The sequence below is a fragment of the Marmota marmota genome, unplaced genomic scaffold (assembly GCF_001458135.2).
Source record: "Marmota marmota marmota unplaced genomic scaffold, marMar, whole genome shotgun sequence".
Classification (NCBI taxonomy): Eukaryota; Metazoa; Chordata; class Mammalia; order Rodentia; family Sciuridae; genus Marmota; species Marmota marmota.
This window is the reverse complement of record NW_025999968.1, coordinates 61,085,124-61,097,491: the sequence shown is the minus strand read 5'-3', so window position 1 is coordinate 61,097,491 and position 12,368 is coordinate 61,085,124. Positions and strand designations below refer to the sequence as shown.

Below are 12,368 nucleotides of genomic sequence, written 5' to 3'. Positions count from 1 at the left end.
GTGCGAGGGTGGGGAGCACCAGGGTGAGGAGCGCGGGGGTGGGGAGCACGAGGGGGAGGAGTGCGAGGATGAGGAGCACCAGGGAGAGGAGCTCGAGGGTGAGGAGCACCAGGGAGAGGAGCACCAGGGAGAGGAGCGCCAGGGTGAGGAGCCCGAGCGTGAAGCCAGAGCCACACGCAGGCGGAGCGTGGGGCTCACCCTCCTCCCACCATGCAGTCCTTGGGCCAGGCCCAGGGGCCTGGAGGGGCCGCAGAAGGCCCACTGTGAGCTCAGGGGGCCCTCCCACAGAAGGCTGCTCCGGCTGCCTCCTGATCCCAGCAGGGCTGCCCGTCCTGGATGCAGCACTCACTCCTGCTCTCCCAGCAGGGCAGCCCTGGCTCGGGCCCCTTGGAGACAGGGACGTGGCTTTTATTGTGTCAGGTGGTTTTTTTCCATATACTCAGGTTTCCCTTTTCTTCTCAGGAAACGTGAGCTTTGAAGAAGAAGAAGGCAGACAATCAGATCTGCAGGACTGAGATCCAGCGGCGGAAGGGTGCAGATTGCAGCAGGTGGTGGGGTGGGCAGTTAGGGCCAGTCAATCTTTCTTATTTAGTCATTTGTTAAGTTGGTTTGCAATTGAAATAAATCTTCCGGTTATCTTTTGTTTCTGAAGCAGTCTCTGCTGCGATTCTTTGAACTGTTTCCTCCAGCTTGGCCCATGGTTCCACCAACTGCCCCCATACGGAAGGAAGGTCGAAGGAAGGTCAGCCATAGATAAGTGTGGTGTGGGCTCTGACCCCACCTACCGCCATCCTTACCCCCTCCCTCCTCAGGCCTCCCTAGTCCCTGAGACACAACAGTATTGAAACAAGGCCCGTAAATGACCTTGCAATGTCCTTGTCCGGGTGTTCAAGTGAAAGGAAGACGAGTAGCTTACATCAAAGCTGGAGGTGATGGAGCCTAGTGAGGGAGGCCTGTCCCAAGCCAGCAGGTCCCAAGGCAGCTTGCTGCCAGCAGTGAGCCAGGCTGTGAATGCAGGAGATGACAGTGCTACCGCAGTGCACATGCAGGTGGAGAGGAAGCCAAACAGGCCACTTGCCCACCTGGAGGCCAGCTGTCTGGATCGACGACAGTACCTAAAGCTGATCCAGAGCCAGGCCCAGCTCTCTCCAGTTCTGTGAAGACTCAGCAGAAGAAGCTGGGATCAGGTCGCCCCTGGAGGCAGCCTAGAGGGTTAGGAAATAGTGGGTGCATGGTGACATGGCACAGATGCGTCCATCTGCCGCACTGAATGATGACTCTCAGTGTGGACACAGGCCGGCGTTGGAAGAGGCTGCCGAGAGGGGTCTGTGCCCGGCTTCCAAGCTTCCAAGGACAGGCTGACTCTCCCCAGGGGCTACTGTAGCGGGTGAATGTAAGTCGAGGCCAGTGCTTACTGACCACCTGTAATGGAGGGCCCTTGGGACAGCACTGGATCCACCCATACTCTGGGAATGGAGCAAGAGGCCTGGAGAACAGGCCTCTCTTTTCCAACACGGTCAATATTTTAAGTCCACCATTGAGACCTGCTGCTCAGAAAAAAAGATTCTTTCAAATATCACTGCTCACTGACCAAACACCTTGTCCCCAAGAGCTCTGGTGGAGAGGGACACAGAGCCCCCATGTTGTGTTCAGGTCTCTTGGTACAGCACCCCTCTGCACCCGGGGACTGGGAGTCATTCTGACTTCAAGTCTTTTTTTTTTTTTTTTAAAGGTGGGGGGAGAGAGAGAGACAGAGAGAGAGAATTTTAATATTTATTTTTTAGTTCTCAGCAGACACAACATCTTTCTTTGTATGTGGTGCTGAGGATCGAACCCGGGCCGCACGCATGCCAGGCGACCGTGCTACCACTTGAGCCACATCCCCAGCCCACGTCTTCTTGTTTAAGAAGCATATTCTGTAGGGCTGTGAGTGCCCTTGATGGTGCCTCTTCTGATCCGGGCAGTTGAAAACCTTCTGGAAGGGTTCCCATTCCGGATGTCAGTAAGAACATTCATGGTCAGGGGAGGGGGGCAAGATCCCTACACTAATGGGAAGAAGTTCATCCCGACCCTCACAGGGACTTTGGGGGCTCAGGACGGCGGTGGAGAAGGAACTGCGCAGGTGGTGCACGCAGCAAGAGGCCCAGACTGAGAAGTGGAGCCTGAGGACGTGGCTGGATGGCTGCACCTCACAGTGACACTTCCACAGGTGAGAAGTCACTTCTTGTGAATGGGCAAAGAGCATGGTTTCTTGAGATGGAACCGACTTCTGGGAGGATTCTGTGATCAAGGTGATGTGGTTGAGGATTTAGAATAGTGCACCCGCGGGGTTGGAAGAGCAGATTCCCAATGTCCTAGTGTGGGCACGGTGCTGTCCCCAGCCTCCGACGCTACAGGAAACCTGTCCTGAAAGGAAGAGCCAATGCATGCAGTGGACCTCACCACTTCTTGTTCTGAGAAACTTCCAGGCCGTCCAGCTTTCCGCAGCTGCCCCCCGCGTCAGTCGGGCACCATCAACACGAGGCAAGACCCTCTACCAGCAGGACGATGTGACTCCCGAAAGGCTCAGGTGACTATTAGCATGCTTTAGCAATAAAGAATCTTTAATAACAGTCTATAGATTTTTTTGGACCATGCTATTGTACACTTGCTTATTTGATGGAAGAAAAACCACAACTTTTATATGCACTGGAAAACCAGATATATCAAGGTGACATGCTTGACTGTCATCTCTTTGTTTTGGTCTGGAACTGAACCCACGGCGTCATGAAGGTGGGCCTATGTGGTTGACCTGTGGTGAGCAGGTGATCCTGGTGATGACTGGGGCCCAAGTTCAGGCCCTGCAGGTATGTTGGAGAAATAAGATTTTCCTAACCTGCCATTGCTTCTGGATTTATTAGGCTGTGCAGCACAGAAGAGGCACTTCTTTCCCGTGAAGCACTAGCGTCTCAGATAGGTGCTAAGTAGCGGGGCTTCAGATGGTGACCAGATTGCACTGGGGTCTCCTCTGAGATGTCAGTGTGGACTTGGCCTCAAGGTATCAGGCCAGGACTAGCTGTGCCCAGAAGGACACCTTTTGGCCAGAGGTGGCTTCTTCATCTTGGCTTCTGGTCCTTTTGCCAGATTAATCCTAGAAAACATCATTACAGTTTTTCAGTGTTTTTTTTTTTTTTTAAATATTTGGTAATTTATGTAATTTTAAATTTATAAGTTACAAAAATAGTAAGAGAAACTCCTATATAATATACTCCTTACCCAGATAGAAATTATCTGCATCAGGCCCTGTTTGCTTTATTTTGTAAGTTTATTTTCATTTTTATTTAATAATTTTTATTGGTGCATTATAATAAGACATAATAGTGGGATTCATTGTGACATATTTGTACATGCATGAAATGTGATTTAGTCAATTTCCATTTGTTTTATTTTCTCTGGAAGAGAGAGGAGTGTGCAGAGAGAATGTACTGTGTGTGTGTGTTACAGATATATTATTTTTTGCAATCATCGGAGTGTAATGTAATGCCTAAGTATTTCAGTGTGTGTCTTATGACAACAAGAATACCATCATACTATAGTCAACAAAACTAAGAGATTCCATGTCAGTGTGATTTGATAGAATCTTCCTAATCCACATAACCCACAGGCATGGTCACATTAACTGTCCCCACAGCGTCCTTTTTAACTATGGCATTGGGCCTCTATTCCTGTGCTTCTCTGGTATTTGCCTAGCTGCCCTTGTGAAATGTCTGGTCACATCTTTTCCCAGTTTTTCTGGGGCTCTCTTTTATTTTTGAATGGACAGTTCTTTGCCCATTCTGCCCTTCATCAGCATGTGATCTCTCTGGCCTGTGGCCTGTTTTTGACCGTGGCTTGATGAGACTCAGAGCTTTGACATTTTGAGGACTCTAATTTGGGTGAGTCCCATCATGGACTGGAGACTCTCCGGCTCTGGCTGTGTCTGTCCCTGGCACTCGGCTCACCTTCCCGCTGCGGGGTCTCCAGGAGCGCATGCTGGGCTCTGCTGCCAGCCTGGGGACCAGTGTCCTTGGGGACCCCCAGAATGGCACCTGACCTTTCTCCTCCCCTGGCTATGCTGGCCTTGCCCACAGTGAGTGCTCTGCCTGACCCCTGACCCTGACGCCCTGCCTCACACCCCTCCCCTCTGCAAGGGTCCTCCCCTCTGGCTGCTGGCAGTCCCTCCTCGTGTCCTGCCTCCTCTGCATACCATCTCCTAGAGCTCTTTGGTTTTCTTTTCTGTTGTGATTATTGACATGTATGAGTTGTAAACATCAATGAGCTGTGACATTTACCTACGTGCACTGAGCACACCTGGGTGAGATTCCTGGCTGGAGAAAGCCCAGGTCACCATGGCCCTGCCTCAGCTCACAGCCCCAGGATCAAACACCGCTGCCGCCGAGAGGGGCGTCACCTGTCACCACAAGGTCCCGGCCACACTGGAAGCTGATGTACTTCCTTAGATAAAGGACTGGGGCCTTGTCCAGGTGTCCAGTTCCAGCTCCTCTCAGGGCTGGGAGACCACCTGGTGTCTCCCTTTCCATCTAACTTCTGTCTTTGCCCTCTATTCCTTACTGATTATTTCCAGACTTCTCATACCTCTGAGCAGGAATCTGCTCTATGGGGTGCTGGTAACCATGGCGATGATTTGTTTATTCTTGTATGCCCTTCACCATGATTTGCAGTTCATGTATTCAGCGGGTATTTCCTGGAGGCCAACTGTGAATCAGGCACTGGGCTTGGGGCTGGGGTTGGAAGCCCTCCAAGTATTCACGACGTGAATTCTGTTTTATAGAGTTGGGAGTGAGATTGTGGCAGTCAGGCAGCGTTGGCCATATTTGCCAATGAACCAACCTTTTAAAGACTATTCCTGTTTAGCGCTAGCGTCTTGCTGTCCCTGGGTGTCAGGTGAACGCACATTTTTCTTTTTTTTTCAGTGCTCTGTTCCTGCCAGGCGAGCTGTGTTCAGCCCCTCACGTCCATGCTGTTGACAAGCCCTCTTCCCAATCGCCAGGTTTCCCACATTGTGGTACAGTAGATGAGGAGGGGAAGCGTTGAGTCTTGGAAAACTGCAGGAGTTGATGGAAATGGTCAGTGTTATGTTGGAGAACAGCTCAAGTCAAAATAAGGGTAAATAATAAGGCACATGATAGTCAACAAAGGAGCCCCGACGGTGCCTTCAGAGCAGAACAATTCAGTTCAAAGGGTGAGGAAGAGCTCTTGGAAAAGTAAAAGTAAAATAAACGTTTTGTAGCAATGACGCCCTTGATGGACCACTGTGAACGTCAGGTAAGCCAGACGTGAGACCAAAGATGGCGCATCACGGTCTGTGCAACTGGTTGATTATGCTGGCCGGGAACACAGGACAGCGCCAGCCCACTGCCAGCTTGGGTCTGCTCTCCATTCACCTGGGGGCCCGAGTGGTGAAGTGTGCACGGCTTACCTTTTGGTAAACGGCCTGTGGATAAACTACCCCACGTTTATGACTGTTGATTCACCACGACAGACCCTAAACCGAGGCCTACCCTCACCACACCTTGCATCATGGTTTTTGTTTGAGCTTCATTCACTTGGGGTGCTCTGGACTGTTGTCTTGGGTTGAGGAGGAATTCCTGACATATTGGTTTTTGTAACTGTCCCTTGGCCACCGTCCCCACTCTGAGGTGGAAGGGCTGTGAAGGCTCTCCTTGCAGCCCAGCTCCAGCAGGGAAAGGACGGCCTCTCAGAGCCGCAGAGCCGCGGGCCCTAGGGACGGCCTGTGTGGACCCGTGTCCTGTGTGAGCTGGCCACCTCGGGCTCAGGACAGGGGCAGCCAGGACTTCAAATTCTTCTTGGCAGTTTGGGCTTTTCCCTTCCAAATTTGTGGGGTCCTGAGGAGAAGAGGCAACAGGAGGTGAGGTCTCCTCCTGGGACAGGGGCGTGCAGGGGGCTCCCTGGTTCCCAGTCTTCAGCTTGCCATCCCTTTCTGCCAAATCTTCTTGGCACCTCTTTTTCCCCAGGGGCCCCCCCTCCCTTGTGAGAGATCTAGCGGAGTCCAGCACTGGGTCAGACTGCCCCCTACACTCAGACCCACTGTTGGCCATCCACCCATCTGCCCCTGGCCAAAGGAGAGGAGGGCCACCCTCACGGCTGCTGGATGTTCAGAAGACAGCCAACTAGTCACACTGGTTCTACTTTTTTTTTTAAGAATTGACAAGTTTATTTCTTTAAAATTGTATTTGTTGCAAATTTAAAATCTGGGAAGGCCATGTTTACCACCTAAAGATTTTATACACATGGACAGTGTAGTAAGTGTGTCATTTAAAAGGACCATATTGAAAATGGTAAACGATGATACCACAGGCATTCATCCAACTCATCAGAGGCAGTGAGACCCTCAGGCAGCTGAGTCCAGGGTTAGGTTACCTCACGGTCCAGCAATTACAGCATAACTCCTGCATTCACGGGAGGGAGTGAGGTTCTGATGATCTAACAAGGGAAAACTGTCCCTAGATAATGCTCTTGGATGGATGTCAAAGGGTTCAACCACACGGGACAATGACCATTTCTGTCCCACTGGCCTTCTGCATGCACGACTATGATCACCTCATCTGAGAATCTCTTGTGGGTATTCATGAACCCTGATGCCACAGGAAGTTAGAAGAGGAAGGATCGCAGACAAGTCCTGCTGGGTCATGGTCACGGCTGCCATGCCCCAGGGAGAGCTCGCTGGGCTGAGGGTTAGAGGTCATTTTCCATAGGTGCTTGTCTAACTCTGACCTGTAGCCGGGATGCAGAACAGGTGGCCGCCAAGTCAGCAAGGCTGTGACTGGACCCAAAGGGCATGAGGAGCCCTCCTAGCACACCTGAGCTCTTCATCCTCACTCACAGCTCAGCCCTGGGGTGGTGGCAGCACAAGATCCCCACGCTGGCTCTTAATGGATGTTCATAGCCTTACCCACCCACGCGCACTCTGCATAACCAGAGCCCGCCATGGCGACCAGGCCTTGCCCTCCACCTGCACATGACCCTGTGCCTTCACCAAGGAGGGGTTTGCACGCGGTGGTGCCTGTCTAGGGATGGGGGTGGCATCTGTATGAAACGTTGCTGAGGTCCTCTGTTGTTCGTCCTAAACACCATACGGTAACTACTGATTTCATAGCATTACATGGTATTGGCATTCTAAGTAACAGGGCCTTATAGTACAATAGTACTATACTACTTTATATAAGGCGTTCAAGCAGGTGTAGATTTTGGAGTCTGAGGGGTGACGGTACAGCTACGAGGCACAGGATCGTCTTCCTGTCACTTCAAGCAATTCTGATATGAACTCCTGATGGTCGCCGTCACAGGTCTGTTCTGGGCACTGCATCTGGAATGACTCCCTCCACAGGCCGGTTCCCTGAGGGCTGAGCGGACTGAGTGGCCTGATTGGGCAGGTATGGGGGAGGCCTGGGGTGAGTCTGCACAGGTTCTGGGGTGTTGCTGATTCTGGTGGAGACCAAGGGTTCCCACGATCCGTGAGGTCAAGACCCGGGAGGGTCAAGGTGCCAGGTCCAGGCACCGACTCTGCAGGTCAGCTGGCCACAGGTGCTCTCTGCATGTGACATGGTGTCACCACTGTGAATCTCAGGAGTGACCTCGGCATCTCCACAGAGGAGGCCCACAAACGGTTACTGACCCCAGGTGATGAAACCCACTCAAATTCGTTTTACGTACAGGTGATCCAGTACACAGCTGCTGAAAATATAGATTTATTTTAAAACAATTTCTTTACGATTTGGATTTTAAGAGCATGTAAAACAGAGTCCCTGAAGCTATTGAATTTTACTGTCTTTTAAAAATGGGATATAAATGTTTTACATAAATGCCACCAAGTTATGAACTTTGACAAATTACTTGATATATTAACATCATGATGTGTGTTATAACTGGGCTTTATTAGTTTTATCACCACAATAAAACAACTACTGAAATAATATCACAGGCAATTACACTCAGGGGTGATTTTGTTGTTGTCTGGGACCACCTTAGGGAGTGGGGGCTATGAACCAACACTCTGCTTGGAGTGGACTCTGGCAGGGGCAGGGGTCATTCAGAAGCACGGCATGGTCACTCACATTGCGGCAGGGTCTGCGTGTGTCCGTAGGACAGGCACACAGTGAGGGGGTGTGGCCGATTGGAGAGGAAGGGGCTGGGGGCCCAGGGAATGTCCCCCTGGAGCTCACAGATTGAAACCTGGCTTCTGCTGCCACGGGAGCGTCTGGCTCCTGTATGGTGGGGCCTGGTAAGTGTCGTGCTCCACCGATGCTCCAGGAGCTCAAAGAGGAGCAGCTCATTCCCGTGCTGCGAAGACAGGAGGAGGGTGCCACCATCGCTGCGTGGGTCTGGGGACCGCTGCTCTCTGGGCCTCACAGGCCTGTGTTGCTCTCCGCCTGGCCTGTTGCAGGGTCACCTCTCTGATCTGTCTCAGCCAGAGGTCGAGGGACTGCTGTGCCCCTTCCCGGCCTCTGTCTTGGGAGTGCCTTTCTCTTGGGCACCCTGTCCTGCAATTTCTAGCTGCTGCCTGCTCCCCCGGAACCTCTTTGTCCCTTTGAATTCATGAGCCCTCGGGGCTCTGTCCGGGCCTCTAACTGTGGTTTGGAAACTGCTTTCCTCAGAGACTGTGGTAAGCTCAGGACACTTGCTTCCCCTCCCGCCTGTCCAGCACCAGGAAATGCTTCTTGCATCCGGTTTGTCCAGTTCAGACAGCTCCGCGGCAGTCAGGGGAGGCTCCCGTTTCCTTCTCTATAGCGGCCGCTGCCCTCCCCTCCTGGCCTCCACCCTGACGCTGCTGGACCCCGTTGCCCCCTTGCACTAATCCCACCTCCACCACGACGGCGGCACTGGCTCCTCTTACCTCACAGGGCGTCAAAAACAAAGACAGACAGACAGGATTTGAGAAGAGAGCAAAGCATTCTGTAGAAGCTGTTATTTGGCCTCCGGCTCTTTTCAGGAGCCATATTTTGAATTTCTTTCTTTTTAAAAAAAATATCCTGAATTTCTGATTACTACAAAATTATTGTCTTACCATTTTTTTAAAAAATTTGTGTTGCTGGGATCCAGCCCAGGGCCTTGTGCATGCTAGACCCTGGAGCCATATCCCAGCCCTTCTTTTATCTCTTCATATGATTGTTTGCACCCAAGAACATAAAAAAATCCATCCTATCATCTTTCTTAAGTCCAGGTCTCACCGCTTGCTTTCTTCACAGAACACTGTACGGCGGGCGTTCTGTTGGATTCCCTGGACAGCTGCATCCCTCTCCTAAGGCCAGGTGGAGGAGAGAACCCAGACTCGCTTGAGCGCTCTTCTGGGTGGTCCTGTAAGGGTCCCGCGAAACGTCGGAGAAAGAGACCACCAAGTGACCACTCATGCAATTGGCAGAAGGGGGATTTATTGAACCAGCATGCTGGGGCTCCGTGCCCACTCAAGAAGGGAAAGCAGCCAGAGCCCCGAGCAGGGGCTGAGCACTGCTTAAGTACACTTTTTGGGGAGGGCGGAGGGCTTTGTATACATCAGAACAAATCATCATGAGGCGCGGGAAAATTGAACAACAACTCCTAAACATGATTAGTTCATTCATTGGCGGGAACAGGTCAGGCTGGAGTGATAGGTCATTCCTAAGGAGGGGGTTACATTTAAACTGATTGGTCCAGGCCCTGCAATGCCTTCGTGCGACCACACAGAGCCTTTATTAAACAACCAAATAGTCAGGGGAAATATTTACTGGGCAGTTCCAAGCATTGTCTTAACAGCTACAGAAATTTCAGGTTTTGCAGGTAGCATAGGAACCTAACAATACCTAATCCTTTACATTTTAACTCAGACCTTGCAGCTTAGAAACTTTACAACACCCGGTCTTTTACCCTTTAACTTCAATTTCTTTTACCCTTACAGTCCCAGCTGTCCAATGAAGGGTGGAAGAGTCTCCAGTGCACACAGGTGGCTGCTCCAGCCTGTGGAGGCTGACCTTGACCTAATAGCTGTCCTAAGGAAGGGTGTGAACAGTCATCCATTTCATAGATGAGAAAACAGATTTGGAGAGTTCAGAAACTCACCTGGGTCACAGAGTAGCTGCCAGACTGGGCTTACCTCAGCGTTTTCTAGCTGAATGGCAGTACCCAGCCACGCGGCCAGATCTGACCCCTTCCTGTGCCTGCAAGTGACCTCTGCCCTGGTCCTGGTGCCCACAGCCCCACAGAGGTGCCCCAGCTCACATCCTGGTCCAGGCCCTGGCAGTCACCCTCAGCATTCTCTGGGGATGGTCCAGGCCCTGTGGACACTGAAGTCCTGGGGTGCCCCAGCCCCTGGTGTACAACAGCGCAGTATTTGCACATGACCCACTTTTCCTCTGTCTGCTCCAGATCACCCAGGGGACTCACAGGACCTTCACAAGTGTGACGCTGAGGGGATGGCACAGCTCCTTAGACACTTGCGCTGACCTCACACTGACCTTGTGCTGACCTGCCTGTGTAGAGCTCAGCCCCCAGGGGCACGGGTTTATAACCCTGTCCTCTATGTACTGTGCCAACTCCCTGTGGCTCACACAAGGACATAGGCAGGGAATGCATTGTCTCAGGTCCTGGAGGCCGAAAGCCAGGTCAAGGTGCCTCAGGGCTGGTTTGTTCTGATCCCTTTGTCCTTCCTTGCAGAGGCCCTCTCCAGTGTCCCCACAGGGTGGGCCCTCTCTGTGTGCTGTGTCCTGATTTACTCTTCTTAGAAGGAGTGCAGCAGGGGGTGGGCCCACCCTGATAACCCATTTGAACTTAATCACTTCTTTAGACCCCCTGTGGCCAAGCACAGTGCTAGGTTTGGCCTTCAGGGGTCTTCAGGGGACACAACGTGCCCCTAATGAACTGGTCTCAGCAGCTCCTGGGGGCGACCCGGGTTCCTCCCAGCCACTGTGGGGACCCTGGGGTGTCTCCAGCTTTCCAGCTGTGTGCTCATACGGCCACTTCCCTTTCCTTTGACCTCTGATCCTGGCAGAATTGTCTGCCCCTTAATTTGGGGAGGGGACACAGCCATTGCATGGGCCAACATGAATCCTACCTAAACATCTCAAATTTGGTTCTAAAATCAGACTTGCTTTGGTGCAAAAGCACAATGGCCTTTTCTTCTCAGGACAACAATTGCTGGGAGTCCAGGCCTGGATGGTGGCCTCAGGCCTGGCCTTGAGCTCTTCGTTGTCACAGGGTGCATCCTGGAGACCAGGCACTGGCTCTGCTGTCCAGCCAAGGCCGGCTCCACCTCCACCTCCATCTCCATCCACCTCTGCCTCCTCCTCCGGCCTTCTTCTGACTCCTTCTCCTCCAGTTTCTCCCCCACTTTCCGTCCTTCCAGAGCCAGGCAAGGGGTGGGCATATGATGCCACAAGTGGCTAAGAACCAGTCCCAGCCGCCCAGCCTCGGGGTGCCCATCCTGCCCAGGCTGGTGTCCTCCAGCGCACAGGTGCAGGAGTCAAAAGGAGAATGTGGGTGGTGACAGGCTGGTGCGTCCATGGTGACCCGTCCATTCCCAGATGGTGCCAGCAGGGGTCACACGAGGCTCAGAAACACGGAGGGCTGACCCAGAGAGAGGAAAGAGTGAAGCCTGCCAAGGAGCCTCCCCGCCATGCCCCTCATTAGATCTTGGGGTGGAAACTTGCAGGGTCAACCCGCCACAGGTGCCACCTCTGCCCCTCTCCAGCGCAGGCTGGCTCAGGACTCAGCCTTTGTCACAAGTCACTCCTTCTGGAAGCCCAAAATGACCGAACTTGGTCTGGCTAGACACATGGAAGATAAAGGAAAAGTGTTTCCTGCACACTGCACCCCGAGAGCTGGAACCCCAGCCGTCCCCTTCCCCTGGCAAACCAGGCCAGCAGCACCCACGCCAGGATCATCCCTGGAACCAGACAGGGACCGGGAACCCTAAGCCTCACCCTGGAGATGAGTCCAGGGACACAGTACAGGTCAGCCTGTGCTGGGACTGTGGCTTACTGTGCCTACTTGATGTGCTCTGTGCCTGTGTCGCGGCTGGTGGGTGTGGCAGCAGGTCCAGGAAAGGCCCCCCGGGACGGAAGCTGTCCTCCACACCCTGCTGGAGGGAGGAGAGCTGTCCCAGAGCTGGGGCAGGATGGCTTCCTAGCAGGAGGGTCCCCTGCCTGCCCTCACAGGGAGCCCACTGTTTCCTGCCAGGACCTGCCGGGCACCTGCGAGGTTGTAGAGTAGACCTGGGTGCACCACAGAGGGCTGCACTTGGGCCTTGCTCTCTGCTGCCATGGCAGCCCCAGACGTCCTTATGTTTGGATGCAGAAAAAATAAGTCATTAGTCAAACAAAACGGGGCCAACAGGCGTA

General features: G+C 52.8%; 1 protein-coding gene across 1 annotated transcript in view; it reads left to right on the top strand.

The window, feature by feature from the left end:
- The window catches only part of Rsph1 (radial spoke head component 1), a 17,485-nt gene extending 16,834 nt beyond the window's left edge, over positions 1 to 651 (top strand). The window contains exon 8 of the mRNA XM_048803716.1: positions 463 to 651. Coding sequence (XP_048659673.1) covers positions 463 to 515 — 53 coding nt within the window. The 3' untranslated portion in view covers positions 516 to 651. The remainder of the gene's footprint in view (positions 1 to 462) is intronic.
- The last annotated feature ends 11,717 nt before the right edge of the window (positions 652 to 12,368 follow it).